Source organism: Tiliqua scincoides, chromosome 13 (genome assembly GCF_035046505.1).
Source record: "Tiliqua scincoides isolate rTilSci1 chromosome 13, rTilSci1.hap2, whole genome shotgun sequence".
Lineage (NCBI taxonomy): Eukaryota > Metazoa > Chordata > Lepidosauria > Squamata > Scincidae > Tiliqua > Tiliqua scincoides.
The window spans coordinates 14,960,340-14,981,374 of record NC_089833.1 but is presented as its reverse complement, the minus strand read 5'-3'; the positions used below and the strand labels follow the sequence as shown (position 1 = coordinate 14,981,374).

The window sequence follows — 21,035 nt, the reverse complement described above, 5'->3', positions numbered from 1 at the left end:
GTTGATCTGATGTTGTTATCATTTTCTTTATGAACATGGCTAGGATGACAAACAGTGGTTTGAACATCATCTTAGTTAAAGCAGGATGAAATTACTTAAGAATAGCCCTTTTGGATCAGACCCTTCCCACCTATGCCAAGAACCTGTTTTCTAGCTGCAGAGAGTAGCCAGCTAAGCTCCTTCAGCAAGTCCAAACCAGGGGAGGAAGGTGTCTTCTCTTGATGTTCCTTCCCAACAACTGGGATTCAGTGCCATTCGGGTTCTTAAAGAGGTTCAAATAACCACTAGGGATAATAGCCATTGCCAGACTAAGGATAAGAACATAAGAACATAAGAACAGCCCCACTGGATCAGGCCATAGGCCCATCTAGTCCAGCTTCCTGTATCTCACAGCGGCCCACCAAATGCCCCAGGGAGCACACCAGATAACAAGAGACCTCATCCTGGTGCCCTCCCCTACATCTGGCATTCTGACTTAACCCATTCCTAAAATCAGGAGGTTGCGCATACACATCATGGCTTGTACCCCATAATGGATTTTTCCTCCAGAAATTCGTCCAATCCCCTTTTAGAGGCGTCTAGGCTAGACGCCAGCACCACATCCTGTGGCAAGGAGTTCCACAGACCAACCACACGCTGAGTAAAGAAATATTTTCTTTTGTCTGTCCTAACCCGCCCAACACTCAATTTTAGTGGATGTCCCCTGGTTCTGGTATTATGTGAGAGTGTAAAGAGCATCTCCCTATCCACTCTGTCCATCCCCTGCATAATTTTGTATGTCTCAATCATGTCCCCCCTCAAGCGTCTCTTTTCTAGGCTGAAGAGGCCCAAACGCCGTAGCCTTTCCTTATAAGGAAGGTGCCCCAGCCCCGTAATCATCTTAGTCGCTCTCTTTTGCACCTTTTCCATTTCCACTATGTCTTTTTTGAGATGCGGCGACCAGAACTGGACACAATACTCCAGGTGTGGCCTTACCATCGATTTGTACAACGGCATTATAATACTAGCCGTTTTGTTCTCAATACCCTTCCTAATGATCCCAAGCACAGAATTGGCCTTCTTCACTGCCGCCGCACATTGGGTCGACACTTTCATCGACCTGTCCACCACCACCCCAAGATCTCTCTCCTGATCTGTCACAGACAGCTCAGAACCCATCAGCCTATATCGAAAGTTTTGATTTTTTGCCCCAATGTGCATGACTTTACACTTACTGACATTGAAGCGCATCTGCCATTTTGCATCTGCATGATCCCTTTAAACACTACCTAAGCTAGTGGCCGTCATCACATCTTGCATCAGATAATTCCATAAATGTACATTCTGAGAAGTTGTATGATCTGAATTAACTGTCATAAAATTTCCATAGATAAGTTTTGTTCTGTCATAGGAGACAGAGGAAAGTTTCTCTCTGGACACATAATCACTGGGTTGTATCCTAAATTTATTTAGTCGTGACTAAGGGAGTCAGTCATGACCAAGTTCCACTGAAAACAGTCATGACAATTTAAACTTAGGATACAACCCATAACTTTATAAACTTCATATTGTCTCATTGTTCAATTTTGTCCTAACCAAAAAGTTTCAAAACTTTAACCTTTCCTTCTCGCGAATCACTGAGATCCAAGAACTTCGGAGACATATTCAATATTCAGATATATAAGTTCTCACCAAAAATAAAGTAAGACAATCATTTTAAAAAATCCCCTCTGATGAAAACAGAGGTGGTATTTTTTTTAGATCTCTTTCAATCTTTCAATAAAACACACATGCATTATTCCTATTCAATTATTGAAGGATTTTTTCCCCCCTTGTGAAATTGAAAGATTGTAATTGGCTTCCTGAGGGCACAATGAGAGCTGATTAGGCCTTGATTAATATTAGAGTTTAAAACAAACATGGTCCTTACTCCACACGGTGAGAGTGGCAGAAGCATGCAGGGCTCCTTCAGAGTTGACGGCACAGCAGGTATAGTTGCCAGCATCTTCAAGGAAAACGGGTGTTATCTGAAGCCCACCAGACTCTAGGAGGATGAATCTGGGGATCTGAACTGAGCCGCTGGCCAGAATTTGGTTCCCTGAAATGTACCAAAACGGAAACAGCTTCAGTTCTCTGATTTGCAGTGCATGAAGGAACTAATGCTATGCTAATTCCTCCTGGCAGACAGTAGTAATTAAAATGATTTCTCAATAGAACCAGAACATTTTACCCCTTTTCCATGCAATGGCAGGCTTTGGTGCCCCTGAAACGTCACATCGTAGAACTGCTGCCATCCCTTCGGTAACGGTGGTATCGGCTGGCGGCTGGGTAAAAGTTGGAGCAATATCTGCAATAAAACATGTTTTTGAAAAAAGAAGGTCACTGATCAGCTCTTTGGACCCAGATCTCTAAACCCCAGGTGCAATTTTTTATCCATTTCTATGCAACCAGTACCCAACAAGCACATGATAATCATATGAACACCTTTCAGAAGAGACAGTAACCTTTCATTATTTGTCTCTCAGAAATTCTCCTTCTCCAACTTGGGTTACTGGCTCAATGAAAAATAAAATTCTGGCAGTTTATGTGTTTGAGGTATAGCACAAAGTTTTAAAAAGTAGATAAATGGAAATAAAAATTATTTGCTTCCATTGCAAGAACCTGCTTCATTAAGGTGAAAAGCAACTTCAGTCCAATATTGGCTTGCAAAACTAAATGTTGGGTAAAAGAAGTTTCCTTTTGATGAAGTATTTTTTACATTTTGGTTCTCTGATTTCCTCACCATCTGTCCATCATTGCTGGATCCAGGTCCAGCTTAAAAACCCTTCCACCCCCACCTTCCACCATAGTAGCAACTGTCATTGCTGAAGATGAAGCTATCAGAGGGAGAAGAGGCAACTGCCAACATTCATTCATTTCACCTGTGACTGAGTTTACACTTCCACTGCAGCAAGGAATAATTATTCCATATGTTGTCATGCCTGAGTCTAGTGGGGAGTCTGTTCCTCCTCTCCTTGCTATTTCCCACTTGTTGGAGGAGGTGAAGATGCTTTCATTTAGCATAAGTTGGAAAGTCATAGGCTTGTAGAAGGTTGATTGGACACATAACAGATGGGGCGAGTGTAGTATTGTTCATATGAGTGGGAGAAAACTGAACCAGAGGGTGTGCCCATTGAATGTGAGTTTGGAAGCTTGGCATTCTGGAGCGGGGGGAGGGCAGATGGTGGACGGCCCCAGGGCGGGCGGGTAGGGAGCAGGAGGCGGGGCTGAGACCCGGCAGTTATGCCAGATCTCAACCCCCGTTCCCGGGGAGTTCAGAGCAGCTTCAAGCACAAGGTAACACAAGTCCAAGGAGACCCATTGGGGCCAGGGTGCCTTACCCAGGGGTAATGGAAAAAGTTTCCCCTTACCTCTGGCTGAGCCACTCTGGGCTCCTATCCCGCGCTGGATATAGCACAAGCCTCTAGGCTTGCCTGTTCCAGCGCAGGGTAGGATTGCACCCTAATTGTGTCGAAGGACCACTTTGGATGCTACTTTTTCCTCAGATGGAAGAGGAAGCTGTCACCTTGGCAGCTTTCCAATATAGTTAAATCTGTGACACTACCCACGCCTTACAGAGTTTATGCTTTTTCTGACACATAAATCACTATACTGGAAAAAGGCCATGTGGTAAATAGCCACTTGTGGTTATGTTATTTAAACACACACACACACACACACACACACACACACACACACACAGAGAGAGAGAGAGAGAGAGAGAGAGAGAGAGAGAGAGAGCGCTTCATCCAATTCCCCTTGTCCAAATCTATTTGATACCTGAGTTTATTGTATCTTCCAGGTCAAAGAAATTCTCTGTGCAGTGATCCCTGCCCTAAAGGCTTGCAGAGAGTTTACTATTTGAGAAAAATTCAGATGATCCAAATGTTCCCTGCTAAATAAAACTGTACTTTGCTTTTAAAAAAAAAAAAAAGACAGCCGGTTCATCTAAAAACAGCAACATGAACTTTTCAAAAGACACAGGGTTTTCAGTGTGATACAAAGTTGCTGCATGGCTGGTCACTAAGATGAAGGTGAGCTGGTAAAGTCACAGTTTGGTTCTCTGATGCAGGTAAGAATGTGCAACGGTCTGGTCTTCACAAACGTCAAAGAGAAGCTCTGTGAACTTGACCTTGCAAACCTCATACCAGCACAAACGGGTTTCATGATGGGCAAAAACTTAGTAGGCAAACATTTTACATTTGTTCACTTAAGTCACTTGAAATAACTTTTCTTATAGAAGTCAGTCAACATTCACATGACCTGTTTACTCATTATGAACTTCAGTTCTCCTTGCCTCATTCCCAGAAAAATGGTCTGTCAAGCAATGTACAGACAAGAAATGCACGCATGGGTAGCTGCTGGAAATGCTATTCTGAGCAAGGGCTGGTGGTCTTAAAGAAAAGAAGTGCTACTAGTCTCAAAAAGATCTTGGAGAAAGTTCTTATACAGGTTGTGTGCATTTGCACCAGAAACTTTCCTCCAACCTTCCTGCCCTCCCATAGACTATGTGTACATACTAGTGACATCCAGGATTGTATGGCTCTGCATCTCCCCAGCTTCATTCTTTGCAAAACACTGAAAGATTCCGGAATCCTCAGGCTGCAGCCTCTGGATCTGAAGACTCCCATTCAGCAGAACTTTATAGCGGGGATTCAGTAGTTTGTTGACAGGGATGGCATCCTTGTACCATACCAGAGTGGGAAGTGGGACACCTGAGCATTGAAGACAAGCAAGAGGGAAAAAAACCCTTCAGTTTATGCATATACACAACACATTGATGTACCCTAATTTTCCATCACATGATTTTATTCAAATGTGCTATTCAGTAAATTATTGCTACACAGCAAAACTTGTATTGTCAGAGGGGGAAAAGCATTCCAAACACAAGTATACAACTCTTGCAAAGATTTGTACATGGAGAACAGATACCATCAAATCTTTTTTTGGCTGTAATCAGATGGCTTGCCGCAATTAGACTTGTCTCAAGTTAAAAGCAATTCACGTCACAATTAGAGAATTAGGGTAATTGTGTCAAGGCTTGAAAAAGGCCTAATGACAGGACAGCACATACTTGACAGATGCAGCCTGTAGGAAGTAAGTCCCAGCAGGACTTACTTTAGAGTAAACTTGATTAGATTTGGGCTGTTAATGGCATTCTTCAGAGTATTCAGATGACTTCACGTTAATATGTTACCTCAGCAGGAATCCCATATTGTATATGGGAGATGGAGATGAGGGATAAGTGGTGGCTTAGACCTACCAAAGAGCTTTATTACAGAGAAAACATTTGTACCAAGAACCTACCTGGCTTATCATTCTTACCCCTAGCTGGTACACTTGACCAGCTCTAAATAGTAAAAGAAAGGAACAGTGTGCAAGCAACAGCAGAATGCTTTAAGCACTATAAGCTATACTTAAACTCTGTATTCTAAAACTCCTCCTCTGATGACACTTGATAACTTCTGTTTAAGAATATGAGGCAGCATCCTTCTACTAGCAGTTGGCGCTACAGCTCAGCCACTCCTACAAAGAACCTGGGAAACACACACACACACAGTTTCCCATTCTTAGGGAGTTATGACTGCACAGCTGTAAAGCAAAACCAGATAAGCAAAATCAAACCGCAAGACTGGGTTGGCATGTTTATTCTGTTGGCCGAGAGCTGCCATGTGATTACCCAATAAGGAAGAACAAAACAAGATTAGATATAAAGCAAAACTACATGGTCAATCAAGAAGCCTAATCAACAGAACCTGAATCTGGATAAAGTAAGCCTAATGACTTCAATGGGCAAGAGGCCGGCTTCTGATTGATCAAATAGGACAAGAAATGTACACCAAATAAGATGTTTACAACAGTTCAGCAATAGGAACACTGATATTCACACTGAGTTGGTCTACCCCAAACCTTTTCCCCATTCATCTTAGTCAAAGAAGCCACCTTCCTTTCCATGTATGAAGTGGCTCCCTCTACCAAAACGAGTGGTGATTTCTTTGCACACAATGTGAAAGGCAAATATCTTTTACTGGATTGATCAGAAAATACTTTCACCTCAGCAAGCTTTCACATTGCATGGAGAGTCAACATCACTCTATTATGTGGGTTTAGTAGCTAATTTAGGCACAGCCTACAATGCCACATCTAATTACAAAGTCAAAAGTATGCGCAGGACCTCAATAGAATAATCCACAACATTCTCCTTTCAATTTGCTCATTTTCTTGTGGAGAATGAAAGATACATTATTCTTCTGGAGAATATACTGACAAATGAGAAAACCATTTTTTTTTAAAGGATGGGGAAAACATTTGAGTGGTCACAAAATTATATTTCTGTACAAGTATGTAATCAGTTCTTGAAATTGCATTTGAAACTTCCACTTTGTTTGAATAATAAAGCTATTTATAGCCTAAGAGAATAATAATCCTGTGGGTGCAAGATGTGTTGTTTGACACAGAATAGATGCGGTGTACCACTGTGAAATAAACACAATTTAAATTTCATACCAAAGTCCCATCTACTGAATTTGTGTACAGTCTGATTGTCAGAATTTTCTGCGCAAGTGTTATTCATCTCTTGAAATCCCCTTGGGCAAACAGAAATTACCACCAAGTAATGAGGAAACAGATGATGCAAAAACAGAAATGGTCCTCCAGACAGAGGATGCTGGAAATGGTTTGAAGCTTAAGTAACAGCAATTCCATTATATTTGACAAAAAACAAAACACAGTGAAATCTGGCACTCAGTATTATCCTCCAAATCCCCTCTGACCATTTAACAATGTTAGGAGAAATTTTAATCATATGATCAGTGGTAGAGCTATCTTGCCAACTGTAACTGAGCCGACAAATTGAATATTATTTCTTTAGTTCTTACAACACACCAATCAATTCAACTGAAGAGCGGCACCACGTTCTAAGCATTGTGAACCTTTGGAGGAGGATCCGGGTATTGACTGATGCTTTAATTATCTTCCCACGAAAGCCATGGGTCAACCCACATACACGGCAGTGCTGCAGGGCGCTTTGTGCTTCACTCAATTGAGAAATCCATAGAAAATCTATAAGGGACGTTTTCTCTCTGATATCTCAAAAAAGGTTCTGGTGATTTTGCTGGGGATGTCACATTGGTGGAAGAACAGGCAAGCTGCTTTTCAACGATCTTCTGGAAAGACACTAGGGAAGAAGCCCATTAGGTAGGCCTGGTGTGCAGCAAGAGTGCCTGAAATGATGATGGGAGTGCCCTGAAATTTCCCCTAATGAGGGGAGTGCCTGAAATCTTCTGCAGAAAGATTGCAAATAGATCCACTAGAAGAAGCCTGTTGCGGGTGCTGAGAGCCAAGTCTGGATTTTCCAAAACAATTTTAAAATGCATCTAAGAATACTTATTTTATAAAATGAGAATCTATTATTTCTATACCATGTTTAACCAGAACAGAGGAAAGCAAAAACAATGGTCAGTTTGTAAAATGAAGAAGAGGCAAAAAGATCCTTGTTAAGCATGTGCTTCTAAATATATTTATTAAGGCAAGATGAATCAGATTTGGCCCAAGACCTCGTGGTGCCTGCAGAGGCACACCAAATGTCGTCCCACTTACCCAGTGGTGTGCTACTCTCTGTCACTTCTCCTCTTCCACCCTGGACTTGGAAAGATCAAGGAAGCTGGAGGAGGAGAAAGTGGTGGGCTAGAGCATCTCCATGCTGACCTCCCAGGACCATCATGACATCATTCATGAGTCAGTTGAGGTCAGTGGCTTCCACACATTACTTTTTAATTTACGTATATGTCTTGAGCATTTGTACAAAAATAAGACCACTGGAAAAAAAAGAGAGAAATTATAACACCCCGGGTCAAATGCGGCCCCCAGGAGCAATTTATCCGCCCCCCTCCATGATAATTGTGCTCTCACAGCTTGATAGTTGGGCTCTCTCATATCTTGAAACTATGAACAAGATTTGCACATTTTCTCTTCTGTCCTTTGCAACTAATGAGCTTCTATGTGAGAATGAAATGCTAATTTCCGGCCATCATCTGCTTCATGATGTCACTTTCTGCTTAATTAAATCACTTCCAGCCCTCAGCGGGCACCATGAATGCTAACTTTGGCCCTCTGTATGAAACAAGTTTGACACCCCTGATTTATACCACAGGAAGGACTTGCATCACCATGTTGTCCTCCTTAATGGCAAACTCATTTCAAAATTTTAAATCAAGACATGTTATCCACAAAAGAAAACGGAAACCATCAATATTTGTGGCAGTTTGTATTTTGTTTAACCATTCCTTAATATCGGGTTTCTGGGGTGAGCTTGGCGAAGATGATACTAGGTGTCATTAACACATTTCCATGCAATGTGATTTTTGTGAAACAAATAAAAAAAATTTCAGACCAAAAATACACGGAAAGTTCTTTCTAGATCATACTATTTTTCTGTGAGTTTTATTTGCTTACAACTCCCCCTCCCCCTCAGCATTTTCCTGGAGAGTTATTAAAATATTCCAAAACTATTTGTCCAACCAAAAATAGAGTTTCAATCCAATTAATAATAATCCCTTTGAGCCTCCACACCACATCAATCACTGACAGTATATAATCCAAGGGAAAAAATGGTAAAACCAATTCTAAAGGAAAATGCATGGTATTTTAAATACTTGCAAACTCAGTTGCAGTTGAGGAATACAAAATGGAGCCTTTCTATCAAGGAAACTGCATTAATAGCAAAGGAACAAGTTGGTCTTTACTAGTTATAATTTCATTTAGAGATAATCTTGTTGTATCGAGTAAATTTAATCTGTGTCTCTCAACTCACACTAGCCAAAGCCTGGATAAATGGGATTTGTGCCAAAGAATGCCCCCAGGGGTAGTGAATAAATGAGGCTGCCTGCCCGTTTACGGACAGGTCCTGGAACAGGATCCACGTCCCATGCTGAAGACCCGAATAGGCACTCCTTCATTTTGCTTTATGTCCACTCAGAAGCACTGGGATTCACAAGGTGTTTTCAAAACAACAAACTTAAAACGTACATCTACAAGTACGTACATTTAGTACATCGTACTAAATTTAGCACTAAGAAATCTGTAAACAGAGGGCTAAGCCAGGTAGGATTTGGAACAGTTGTCAGACTGTGAGGTCCCAATAACAAATTTATGGGTTGGGTACACTGGACTGGAGCCTTGTGTTCCCTCCATCTTCCTCACCACCAACCAGGATCACTTCTGCCCGACTCAAATTCTGTCTTCCTGCTAACTTACGTCATGGTACTGGAAGAGTAAGTCCTCTCCTTCCCAGGGGAGTTTCTTGGCTGGGTGCTACTGTAACTCACTGGAGACTAAGGTTCTTAGGAAGTCACACTAGGGAGACCTCTCTTGAGATCCTGGAGAGTCGACCATTGGGGTAGATATACTTAGCCAGATAAACTTGACAGTGCAAAGATGCTGCCTATAAGATACTTACATCTTGGCTCCTTGTCTATGGAGACAGCTACAATCATAGAGGTATAACTCATCACAGTGCCTGCAACTTAAACTAGCTCACAGCACTGAGGGGATTAGAATTCACAACATTAAAAGACTGAACTGGGCAGCTTCTCTCTCAAAATGCTTAGGAATACGCTGCTATTGTAAAAGGTCTGCAGATGTTGACACAACAGACATAACATATTATGTAGTTTATTCACCAAGTGGTGAGCTCTACTGCCCGCCCCTCCCCCCCCAAAAAAAGTATACCTCTATTATGTCTTCTTATCCATGTCAGGATATGTGTGCATTTTTTAAATTTTAAATTTAGGTACCTGGACAATGATCTGACCTGAGTTCGAGAAATTTCCAGTACATTTAGCAAAAATACAGAATGAAAGCCCCCATTATCACCTCATACTCTCATGTAGGATGAGAGGGGTCAGCAGAAAAAGAAACAGAGAGTCAACACACTGTGAAAACATTTTGGGTGGAATCAGTCAAGGAAGCTTCAAAAAGAGCCCCTTGAAACTGCAGAGGATTAAACACTTGCTCCTCCATATCACGCACAGAATGATCTTAAAACAGCTCTGATGGTGCTCTTCATTTGAGGATGTTATGGTACACTCTTATTTTTAAATATGGACTAGCAACCTGACATCTAATATTAGCCATGACATGTGAACTGAGAAACTGATTTAAGCACTGCTTACAGACTAGGATATTGAGTTTGATCCTGGTTTGTTGGCAGCACTTAAACAACAGTTTCCTGTTCCAGGTACGATGCAAAGTGTGGTTTAGCAAACCAGGAAGTTTTCCATTCACCTCCTTACTCATTTCTTCACAATCCAACCATAGTTTATTGTGTTGTCTGAACAAAGTCATTAAGTTGTTAGGTATACACTTTAAAGCATCTTAAGGTCAGGTGCCCATTTGGTGGCAGAGTCAATTCTCTGCAGATTTAGTAACTTGACGTTTCATGCTCTACTAATTGGATTACAATTCTTGTTTTTCTTTTTTCTTTTTTCTAATTAGCGTGCTAGAGGGATACACAGGTTGGCACCTGCTACTTTAGAATTATCCCTGGAAAAGGCATTTCATTTTAAGTGGACTTATAAATATTTTGGGGGTTTTATAGGTATGCAGACATCCTGCAATTAATGAACAAGAGCTGCTGCAGAAGTGTAACTACACTTCAGTGTTTCTGCCATTGACATTTTCTTCATTTCCACTGTAAAAGCTCCATAATTTTAAGAAACGCGGAGCTTTAACTATTGCAATTATTGATTGTTTCCCTGCATCTCAAGTTATGGGTCCCAGAGCTACTCCATTAATTCACTCAGCTCAAGACACTAATTCTTTTCAGCCACCACCCTGGTTGTGCACTTCCTTTCAGGCAAAAAATGAAAACAAAATGAGGAAGGGGCTGTTTACCCAGCAGGTAAACCTGACTCATCTTTTCAAATCATGTTTCTCATACGCAGCTACTTCCCATCATACAAAATGCACATTTAAGCTACTTGGTAGTCACATGCCATTTCCAAGCGATGCCCAGTCTATGGAATGCCTTGCCTCATGAGGTCAGGCCAATTTTTTTTAATAGCAGGTTTTCATTCTGTCAGGGGGCTAAGGGCCCAAACCTATCCAACTTTGCAGCACCAATGCAGCCACGATGTCAGCCTGAGGTAAAGGAGTTTCCTTACATTGAGGAGGCATCCACGACTGTCCTTTCACAGCAGGATGCAGCACACTCCCCATTGACACACCTGCATCAGTGCTGGAAAGCTGGATAGGATTGAGTCCTGTGTGCTACTCCAGCTCTGGGTCTTGTTAGCTTAGCTCCCTATTATTAGGGCAGAAAAGTGGAGCATAACTTTCTTTATTCATAAAAAAATAAAGAGGTGAGACTGCTTTACACTTACCCATTGCCTGGCACAAGAGTTGCACAGTCTTCTCTGCTTCAGCCAAAATTCGGCTTTCTGGTTCCACAACAAAATAGGGTGGCTCTTAAGAAGAGAAAGCAAATTAGTGTGAGATACTATCTTAGTTCACAGCAGGCCTGGATTCAGGGTTTCTGGTATTCTCAAGTTCACACACACAGGGTCTGGATGTGCACAGGGACACCCATTATCAAATACCAAGTAAGTCAAGACCTTTCAATGAAAAGACCAGAGAAGCTTTTGCTGGCAAGCAGAATATGCTCCAGCATCATGGCTCCTGCACCCAAACATACTCCAGATTGGGACAAATGTATTTAATACTGTCTGTTTCAAATAGTCTCACTTGACTTCTGTTTTGGTTTATGGCGTCTTTTAAGTGATAGCCTCATAAAACAACCTCAACAATTACATGTGATGATGAATATGAATTTCAAAGAGCACTGCACAACTACCAATTTATATTTATGGTTTTACAAAGCAAATTAACATCAGAGCAGAGGCCGCTTTTTATTTTACAGGCGTGAATCACAGAATATGTTAATCTTCAGCTTAGAAAGGCTATCCTGGGAGGTTCATAAAGGTTCGCTTATTTACAGCGGCGCATTTTATAGCAGGGTTTGCCTCAGTATCTACGCACCATCCCATGGAGCTTGGGACATATTGCAGCACAGCATGAGAATAAATCTACATCAGGGGATAGAACACAGTCGTTTTTAATAAGAACTTAATAACGGTTTGTTTTTGAAACCACAAATAGATCTCATAACGCTTTTCTTGAACACAGGAGATTCAAAGTAAGTAATACAATATAAATTACTGGACTTAGCTTGGCATTCCACAGAACTCATTCAACCTCTGAATCCTGAAACATGAAAAGGCAGTCCAGTCCGTCAACACCCTATGTTGGAGATAATTGCATCTACTTTGTTTCTGGTATCCCTTGGGACCAACACAGCAAAAGTTTCCACTAACGGAATTCAGAATAATGGCCAACACTTCAGTGCCACAACCAGAAATTGAAGCTCGAATTAAATACAAAGCAGACTTCAGGAATTGTAGAGTTTCATCACTGATACTCATACAATTATAGAAATCCACCCCTTCGGTATATTTTGTACCTTTGTAGCGTTTAGATCTGTTTTGGCTACATCTAGGCCCACTGTCCAAACAAGCAGAACTAATGCTAATAATTCTTGCCTATGACAAAAAGATTGGGTCATCGTTCAGGCTTTGGGATTCCAACTCTGGTCATATATTAAATGCCATACTTTCTTTAAAGAGCAGCTTTAAAAAAACAAAAACAAAACTAAGCATTAGAGAAGTGAGGTTCTCAATGCTTGCATTTACTCTGAAGACTTCATAGATGGCACATTTTATAGAAACCGTTCTAAGGAGCAGCACTCAACATCCATAGATAGTACAAGATGGTGTAGCATAAGAGGACAGGCCCTTTCCTTTCACTAGTAGTAAAACTCAACATAAATTCCCCTGCCATTGCTTTTCCGCTGAGCCTTGAATGACAGAGCTGCGCTTACCCAACTTTATGGCCTTTACAAGTTGGGAAGGCCAGCACAAATTGCACTGGCTATAGCTTGCAGCAACGAGATGGTATATGGGTTCATTAGGAAGGCAGACCCTGTTGCTGGTTGTCAGCCTCAAGCCAGCTGGGATGCCCTGCATCCTTGCTTCATCTGTCTTGATGCAGAAAACATCAGGGGGAAAATCTTTCGCAGCCATAGACGTGCAATCATAAAAATGATCTTGAAGAAAAGAGTGACTCGTTCTGCTGCTGCCATCTTTATCCAAAGAGTTTGGACTGGAAAAGAAAGGAACAAGGGCCTGATGGGCACATGTAGACAGACAACTTCAGAGCATCTTTATAATTGCCCCTATAATCATGATGGCACACGGAACACCATGCTAATATTAATACAAGCAGACTCAGTATCTTTGTTTAAACTTCTTTGCACTAGGAAGTTGAATTCCCCAGAAAATTGACCTACTGAGAGAAACCAATAAACCTAGCTGTCCGCATGATTTATAGCTTTTTAATAATATAAATGTACACGAATTATTGATCCTGAGTGCCTAAGTAGATGATGGCTATTAATACAAATATATGTCAAAAAACAAGCTAAAAAGCAAGATCGGGTTGGAAAAACATAGTAGACAACAGGATTTCATCATCCTTGCTTAGCCAACGACAACCGGCACCTCAAGGCCATATCCACACCAACACAAAACACAGAGGTGGCCTGCAGTTGTTCCACTGATTACACTGAGGCTGACAGCTGACATGCTTGAAAAGAACAGAGGACTCAGGGCACAATGCATGGAAGTTTTGTGGCTCTAGGACTCAGTGCTGAGCACAAACCAGAAGAAGATGAGGAGCAGGAGAAATGCAACTCACAGCTTTAGCACGGGTTGTGGAACAGCATGCATGAAGAAAGTGCTTCTGGCACTTGAAATGAAAAGACTCTAGCCGCACTTGTAGAGACCACACAAGGCCGGGGCTATGAAGTGCGGCACAGTGAAGAGGAATGTTTACCAGCGCTGCTTCTGATGATAAACGTGCTTCTTATTGAGGGAAACCGAGTTCACCTACGAAGAAGCTGGCTCTTGGATAAACTTACTTTCCTGAGTGCTGAGTCTCTCCATAAATGCTCACCCTTGACAATGTGCACTTTGACAATTGTGGCGTCTTGTCAGTGTGCCAGGAGATGTAAAAGATCAAAAATTGCTAACTTAACTGTTGGTATAGGATTATGACTACAAACCAGGAAGGAGTGGACACCAATCAACTTGGCTCCAGTGTTTCTGAACAGCTGAAAGGATGAATGAGAAGAGAGAGACATTTGTGTCAAAAGTTCATGAAGCAGCAGGGGAAGGTAAAGAACCACGCCAGACACGCGTCTATAAGTCGACCCCCAGATAAGTCGAGAGCAGGTTTTGAGCCATCAATCATGGAATTTTCTATGGCCCTCGGATAAGTCAGGGGTTAAACTTAGGGGGGTGTCTTACTATAGTTTTGTCTGATTTTACTCAAGGCCAGATCCTGAAAAATAACCCGCCACTAATTGTTACCTAAGAACTGTAGTCTCTAATTTATTAAAAACATAGTAAAAGATCATAAGATACATTTTTATTCTTTTTTAAATTCTGGTCTTCACCACCTTTTTGTAAGCACTATCAGAGTAAGTGCACTGTAAACTACATACCAGTTAAACAGTGGTTCCCAACCTGGTATTCATGTACTCCCAGGGACACTCAACAGGACCTTTAGGGGTACTTGAAAAAGAATGGAATAATGGCAGAAAAAGGCAGGCCGTGCTCCAGAATGCCTTGCAAGGCAGGAATGCCTTGCAAGGACCAGCAAGGCAGGAAGGGAGCTAGCTAGTTGGCTGTGAAAGCCCCACCAATAGCTAGTTTTTGGTCATCAATTCATATATGAACCAGTGATTGAAAACCAGCACAGTAAAAAAGCTGAAACATAATATGGAAAGTGAGCAATCACCCAGAATTTCTCAGCACACTTCTGGTGCAAAACAGCGCAAAGGCAGAGTCTTCTGTTCTTCAAACAGAGGAAAAAGAGAAAACACTGTGATAAATACATGAAGTCTGGGCTTTCATAGAGAGGAGATGAGGGCTTGTATTATTAGCTACAAACATTTTGCTAATATGAAGGGTAAAATTTATGAAAATGGGCTGCCAAGGGATATGCAAGTGAAAAAGGTTGGGAACCACTGCAGGAGAACCACGAAATCCACCTTTAAGGTGTCTGTTGTGTTAAGCCAGAAGCTCTACGTACAACAGACAACCCATAACACATAACTGGGAGTGTACAATTCAATTTACAGCAGAGAGATGCAGCTGCATACATTTGCAACCCTTTTTACTCAGAAGTAGACCCACTGCTTTTCATGGGTGTTATTCTTAAGTAAGGGTGCATTGAACTGTAGTCTACTTCAGATGGAAAGGAGGATTCCCATCCTGGTGTTTCAAAAAACAGACCTGCTTTGCAAACGTTTGCAAAGCAGAACCAGACTGCAGCAGAAGGAAGGAGAATAAAAGTTTAACCAATTGCTTCTAAGGAGCTGTGCCTGTCTGCCGCTTGAGAAAGGAAACTTTTCAGAGTTGAAAGTCTTTGCCCTCTGATTGACCCGGAGATAAGGCGAAGTGATAATTGGAGCTTGATCACTTGGCAAAAATTTCATGTACTATATAGGTGAGTATCTATGGTAACTGCAGTGGAGACACATGGAATATAGAAGAACTAAGCTGGGTTAAGTGCCACTGTGCCAGCAGAAGTGAACTGCTGCTTAAGGGCACAATACTAACCAGGTCTACTCAGAAGTCCTATTTTGTTCAATAGGGCTTACTCTCAGGAAAGTGTGGTTAGGATTGCAGCCCAAGCTGTATTGCCACTAGAAATCCATGAGACTATTCTAGAACTGCAGGGGGACAGATACAAAAGCAGGGCTCAGCCTCCTTCCCTAAGCAAAGCAAGGCCGTTCTGCCAGTCACCAGCTGAAGCAAACCGTATCTCTCTGAAAATGTCCGTATACCTACAGGGACTGGGATCATTATGCCATTTGCCATACTAACTGAAGAACAAATGTTCGTTGGTGGGGATTGTCTATTAATCACCAAGGCCCAAGTCCAAATAGGTGACCTAAGATAGAGTAAGGTGCAGACACAGCCCATTACCATCCCATAGAGGCATCTATTTCACACTGAAATGATCCCAGATGATGCTATAACCGGACCAAATACTGTTCCAATAGGCCAGTGATACTCAAACCGGGGCGTCGCAACACCCCAGCCTGTGGGTCCTGGCCTCTGCCCCCTTAAGAGGTGGGGGCAGCCAGGAGATAGGGGGAAGGCAGCTCAGGGGGGCTGCAGGGGCTTGGGTGCACTTGCCCAAGCCTCCTGCAGCCTCCCAGGGATGCAGGGAGCCCTGTGCAACCTTTGGCAGGGCTCCCCAGGTCAGGAAAAGCGAAAGCAGAGTGATCGGGCCCCGCTCTGCAAAACCGGAAGCAGAGCACAATCGCTCCGCTTTCCCTTCTGACGGGGCTGCAGGGGCTGGGATGCACTCACCAGTCCCTGCAGCAGCCGTCCCTGTGTGCAAGGAGCCCTCTGCGAGCACCTACAGGGCTCTCCAGGTCAGGGAAAGGGAGAGTGGGACGATCGTGCTCTGCTTCCGCTTTTGCGGAACGTCAGCAGTAGGTTTATGGGACCAGGCCAAAACGATTGACATTTAATTACCAGTCACTGAGGTTAGGGACAGAAAATATTTATTGGATTAGAATTTGGCAGGGTCACTACAGGCCAAACACTCTTTTGCTTCCAGGGTTGCATTCAGCATGCCGGCCTCCAGTTAGAAATCTCTCTAATAGCACCAGTTTGCTTCTCATAGTTCCATATTCCCCAAGCCATATTCCCCATTCTGGAACTGTCATCAAACGCTCAGAAATGCACATTCTTGCAACTTAGGAAAACAGCTCAACACACAGGGAATATCCCACTGACTCTCCCTACCATGGTTAATCTAGCTGTGGTGGACTGGCACTGCTGGCCCCGATCCAGTATCCCAATAGCCATTTGCTTACAACTGGAGTGAGGGTGCAATTAGTTTCTTGAAGCTCTCTCTCTCCCCCCCCCCCACCTTTTTTTGCTGCCACCATCTGCTCATGTGATTCCTGGCAGTGGTGGTGATCACATTCCCCACTGCTACTGGGTAGAAGCGCTGTCCACTGCTTCTTAGCCAAAAGACCCAGAACATGGGTAAGAAGCTGACTGGGCTTTAAGAAAATTGGGTGAGGGCAGAAGCAAAGCTTCTTGCTTTCACTCTGGCATCTTCTGGCTTGGAAAGTAGTGAAGAAAAACAGTGCCAAGCCTCAGCAGATTGTGGGCAAATGGGGTAAAAAAAAGTCTGCCCCTGCCTCCAACTTGCCAAAATGACCATCAACTTCACAGTCTGCTAACCATGATGGTAAAGTGAGGTCGGGAGATAGGGTCAGCCTTATTAAGAATTATTTTTTTCTAAGTGAGAAGTTTCAGGATAGGTCAATGAGGTTACTACATAAAAGACCTTTTCACCCAAAGATACATGCAAGCAGACCCATGTGCTGATGAAGTGTTTATGGACTGGCGACACTCTCTCTCTCTCTCTCTGTGTGTGTGTGTGTGTATACACACTTACTTTCAGAGTTATCCTAGTATCTCAAAGATAAACCGAAAGGAATTGGATAACAAGCAGAATCTGTTCCATTACCAGTGGAGTAACAATTAAGATAACTATGATTTGGGCACATATAACTTTTTCCCTATAATTTAGCCCAAGGTAGTTATCATCAGTTTCCAAACTTAGATTATTCAGAGGCTGTAGCTACCTACGGCTGAACCAGTGCGAAACAATGGACACACATTTGAGTTATGATGATCAGGGAGACCTGACTCAATATCCCCCTTTATCCATGAGACAAACTGAGTGTTTGTTTGCTATCACTCAGCCTAAACCACCTCCTGAGATTGTTGGGATGATAAAATGGCCTAAAGCCCTAAGATCCTTGAAAGGGGGGGGGGAATCATACAAGTGTTTAAAGAAAATATTATCACCTCTCGTAGGCTCATCAATGACTTGCATCTGGAGGCCTCCAGATCTAAAGATAATCTAGAAGCTCTTGTACAACATGGGTGGCTCTACACAGGCATCAAAACTCTTCTGCATGCAAAGACAGGCTGGATCAGTCATCAGAACGAGGAGGCTACCAACTTACAGCAAAGGTCGAAAAGCACATACCACCTCCCTTGATTGCACACTAGGTAGTGTGCAACCATTTCTTTTGTTCACCCTCCCCTTTCTAGTCTTGACCTATTCCTTTTCACTTTCCTCCCTTCTGTAGGTGAAGTATTTTAGCCCCTTTGGGCTAAATGTATTTGATGTATGATGTGTTTTTAGCTCTCTTTAGCTCTTTTTAGCTTTTTTGGACAAAGATGTGTTTGGACAAATGATGTGTTTTTAGCTCTTTTGGACAAAGATTCCAAACGTAAGTTGCTCTGTTATAAAGGAAAACGTTTGATAAACTAAAGCACATTCGAAAAAAGTTCAGGCAGTCCCATAATAAGAATGATACTTTTTTTTCAGCTTTTAAAGCTTTTCAGCTTTTCAGCCACGCTAGATGCTGTTCCAGAACCACCATTCAGAGCGCGATAGCAGAGTTTTTCGAGACTGAAGGTTGGCAACATACTTCTTCTTTTTTTTTTTTTTAAAGATAGGAAAGAGGAATTCTCCACTGCGCCATTTGCCTTTGCTTCATCCTGTCACTGTCATTGCCAAGTGGTCATTGGCAATGGAGCGTTAAAGCTTCACACAATTTGCTACTTGGTCCCACCAGGCCATCCGGACATCTTTGTATCTGGATACCTTTTCTTTTCCCCTTTGTCCGAGTTTTATTTTCAGTCATAGCCTCCGCTTTAAAGCACAATTGTTCATTTTATGCAGTGACACGATTTCATAAACTCCCACTGAAACAGCCGTATAAAAATAACTATTTAGAGCTGTTATATTAAAAAAAAAAAAAAAAAGGCCTCCAGATACACGAGGAAAACATTGTTTTAAAAAAAATTAGTCCTGTTTTCAAATGAGTGTGATGACAATACTTAATCTTGAGATGGGCTAGTAGAAGAACAAATATGTTCTTATCTAATCTGCAGCAAATCTTCCCCAAACCGCTCTCTGTCAGCTCTGGAACACACTACCCTTTAAAAAATTTATAACAACTGCAGCTAATAAAACCAGAGTTTGGAACCACCTCCGTTTATCTTTGCTGGAATGATATGAAGACATCAAGGGGAGCTTAGCCCTACTTGTTAGAAATTGCAATGCAGCAGTAGGTTACTAACTGATAGGGATCATTTTATTTCTTGATGCATCACTGGCACAACTCACTAAATATTCACATTCGGAACATTTTATGGGCGCTTCTGACTAACATGACTCTAGTGCATTGAAATGTATTCATGTGCACGTGTGGGTTCTTTGGTTTCTGCTGAACTCACAGATAAAATTTAACACCACTAAAGCCAAAGACATTCACTCCACAAGCACGGCACCCTCGCTGAGAGGAGGAGGCTCTGAGTTGGCATGACAAAACTGTATACTGACTATCTCTGTGTTTGCAAACATTGGCATCTGCCTGTCATTATGAAATTGCCCTGGCATTGCCCATACTCTCTGCCCAATGGCTGGCTCAGCAAATGTTAGTTTGGGGCCATTTAAAGCTCATTTTGCCACGGTGTTAAGTGATGCATTGTCTCTGGTTTTGCTCTCCAGATGTTAACAACCAGGCCTGCTCATCATAACATAGTATTATATTAACAAGTGTTCATCTAGCCTCCCCCTAGCCTCCCAAAATTATTGAGGCTAGGTCATGCCACTCACTGTTTAACTCCTGTGCATTTCTAACACATTTTCCAAAATATTATTTCCTTTCCAAAATCCAGATTGCCTTTTCCGTATAACATCACATTCATCCACATTTAGTCTGTTGTTTTTAAATGATGATTCCTACCAACTAGCCCTCAACACAGATTCCGATCATTATCTGTAGATCCTTGGGTCAAATCCCTACGCCCTTATTAGGACACAAGTACGAGGACACCCATAGAGGTCAAGGTGCATTATCCAGAGATCAGGGGGAAAGTTTCCCCTTACAGCTGGCTGAGCCACTTTGGGCTCCTATCTTTCACTGGATACAGCGCAAGCCTCTTGGCTTGCCTGTTCCAGCACAGGGTAGGATTGCACCCAAAGAGCCAAAAATAAAATAAGACCTACATTTCCGTTTCCAACTATTGTTCTAGTTTTCCTCACTGGGAAAGAGGGTTCATATGCAACACACTCTCTCCAGTATTCAGGCTTGTGAAGCCTGGTGGAAAGAATTCCTATTCCGGAAAAACTTTTATGTCAACCTAGAGTACTCATTGAATACAACATTTTGTTCAAGGCAAGCTTCGGAAACTTCCTCCCACCTCGTGTCATGAAGCACAGATCCCAGTGTGGTGCTATCTACTTGTGTACTCTACAAATATTTTATGTGCACAAATGGACAAGCATAATTGAGTCCTTAAGTGCTACTAAAACAGATTTTAATAATGCAGGTTATGGAGGAAACACCTTCAAGGAAGCTTGGAGAGAACTATCTTTTTATAGAGCGTCTTCTATCACTTTTTATTCTTGTCTACACCTTCCCCCTCAAATCTGTTCCCTCACTAATTATGAAATGGCCCTGTTCCATTTGGAGCTCCAGCCTTTTCATGAATTATCCACTAATCTGTTATCTTAGTTTTCTGCTAGCGACCCTTCCTGCTGTTCCACAAATTCATAAATAGCAAAAAATGTAGCAGGTCAGGCTGACACTGGCAGTAAACACTTGCAACAAGAGTAGTTTGCTCTGTAAAATGCATAATACGAGTAATTGGCAACCCATTTGTTTCTAGACTTCCTTTCATCCACTTACTCCTACCTTGAGCTCTTTTCATAATTTCATTCACCAGCAGCCCTGTAAAACCGATCTAAGAAACAAGCAAGGCACTGCCAATGAGGAGTTCACAGGCTAC

At 42.2% G+C, this 21,035-nt stretch overlaps 1 protein-coding gene across 1 annotated transcript in view; it reads right to left on the bottom strand.

Annotated features, from left to right (window-relative positions):
• Window positions 1-21,035, bottom strand: part of SDK1 (sidekick cell adhesion molecule 1) — a 478,937-nt gene that overhangs the window by 177,633 nt on the left and 280,269 nt on the right. The window contains exons 8-11 of the mRNA XM_066640872.1: window positions 11,400-11,483; window positions 4,539-4,733; window positions 2,210-2,326; window positions 1,910-2,077 (exon numbers count right to left, since the gene is read on the bottom strand). Of these exons, the coding sequence (XP_066496969.1) occupies window positions 1,910-2,077; window positions 2,210-2,326; window positions 4,539-4,733; window positions 11,400-11,483 (564 nt within the window). The remainder of the gene's footprint in view (window positions 1-1,909; window positions 2,078-2,209; window positions 2,327-4,538; window positions 4,734-11,399; window positions 11,484-21,035) is intronic.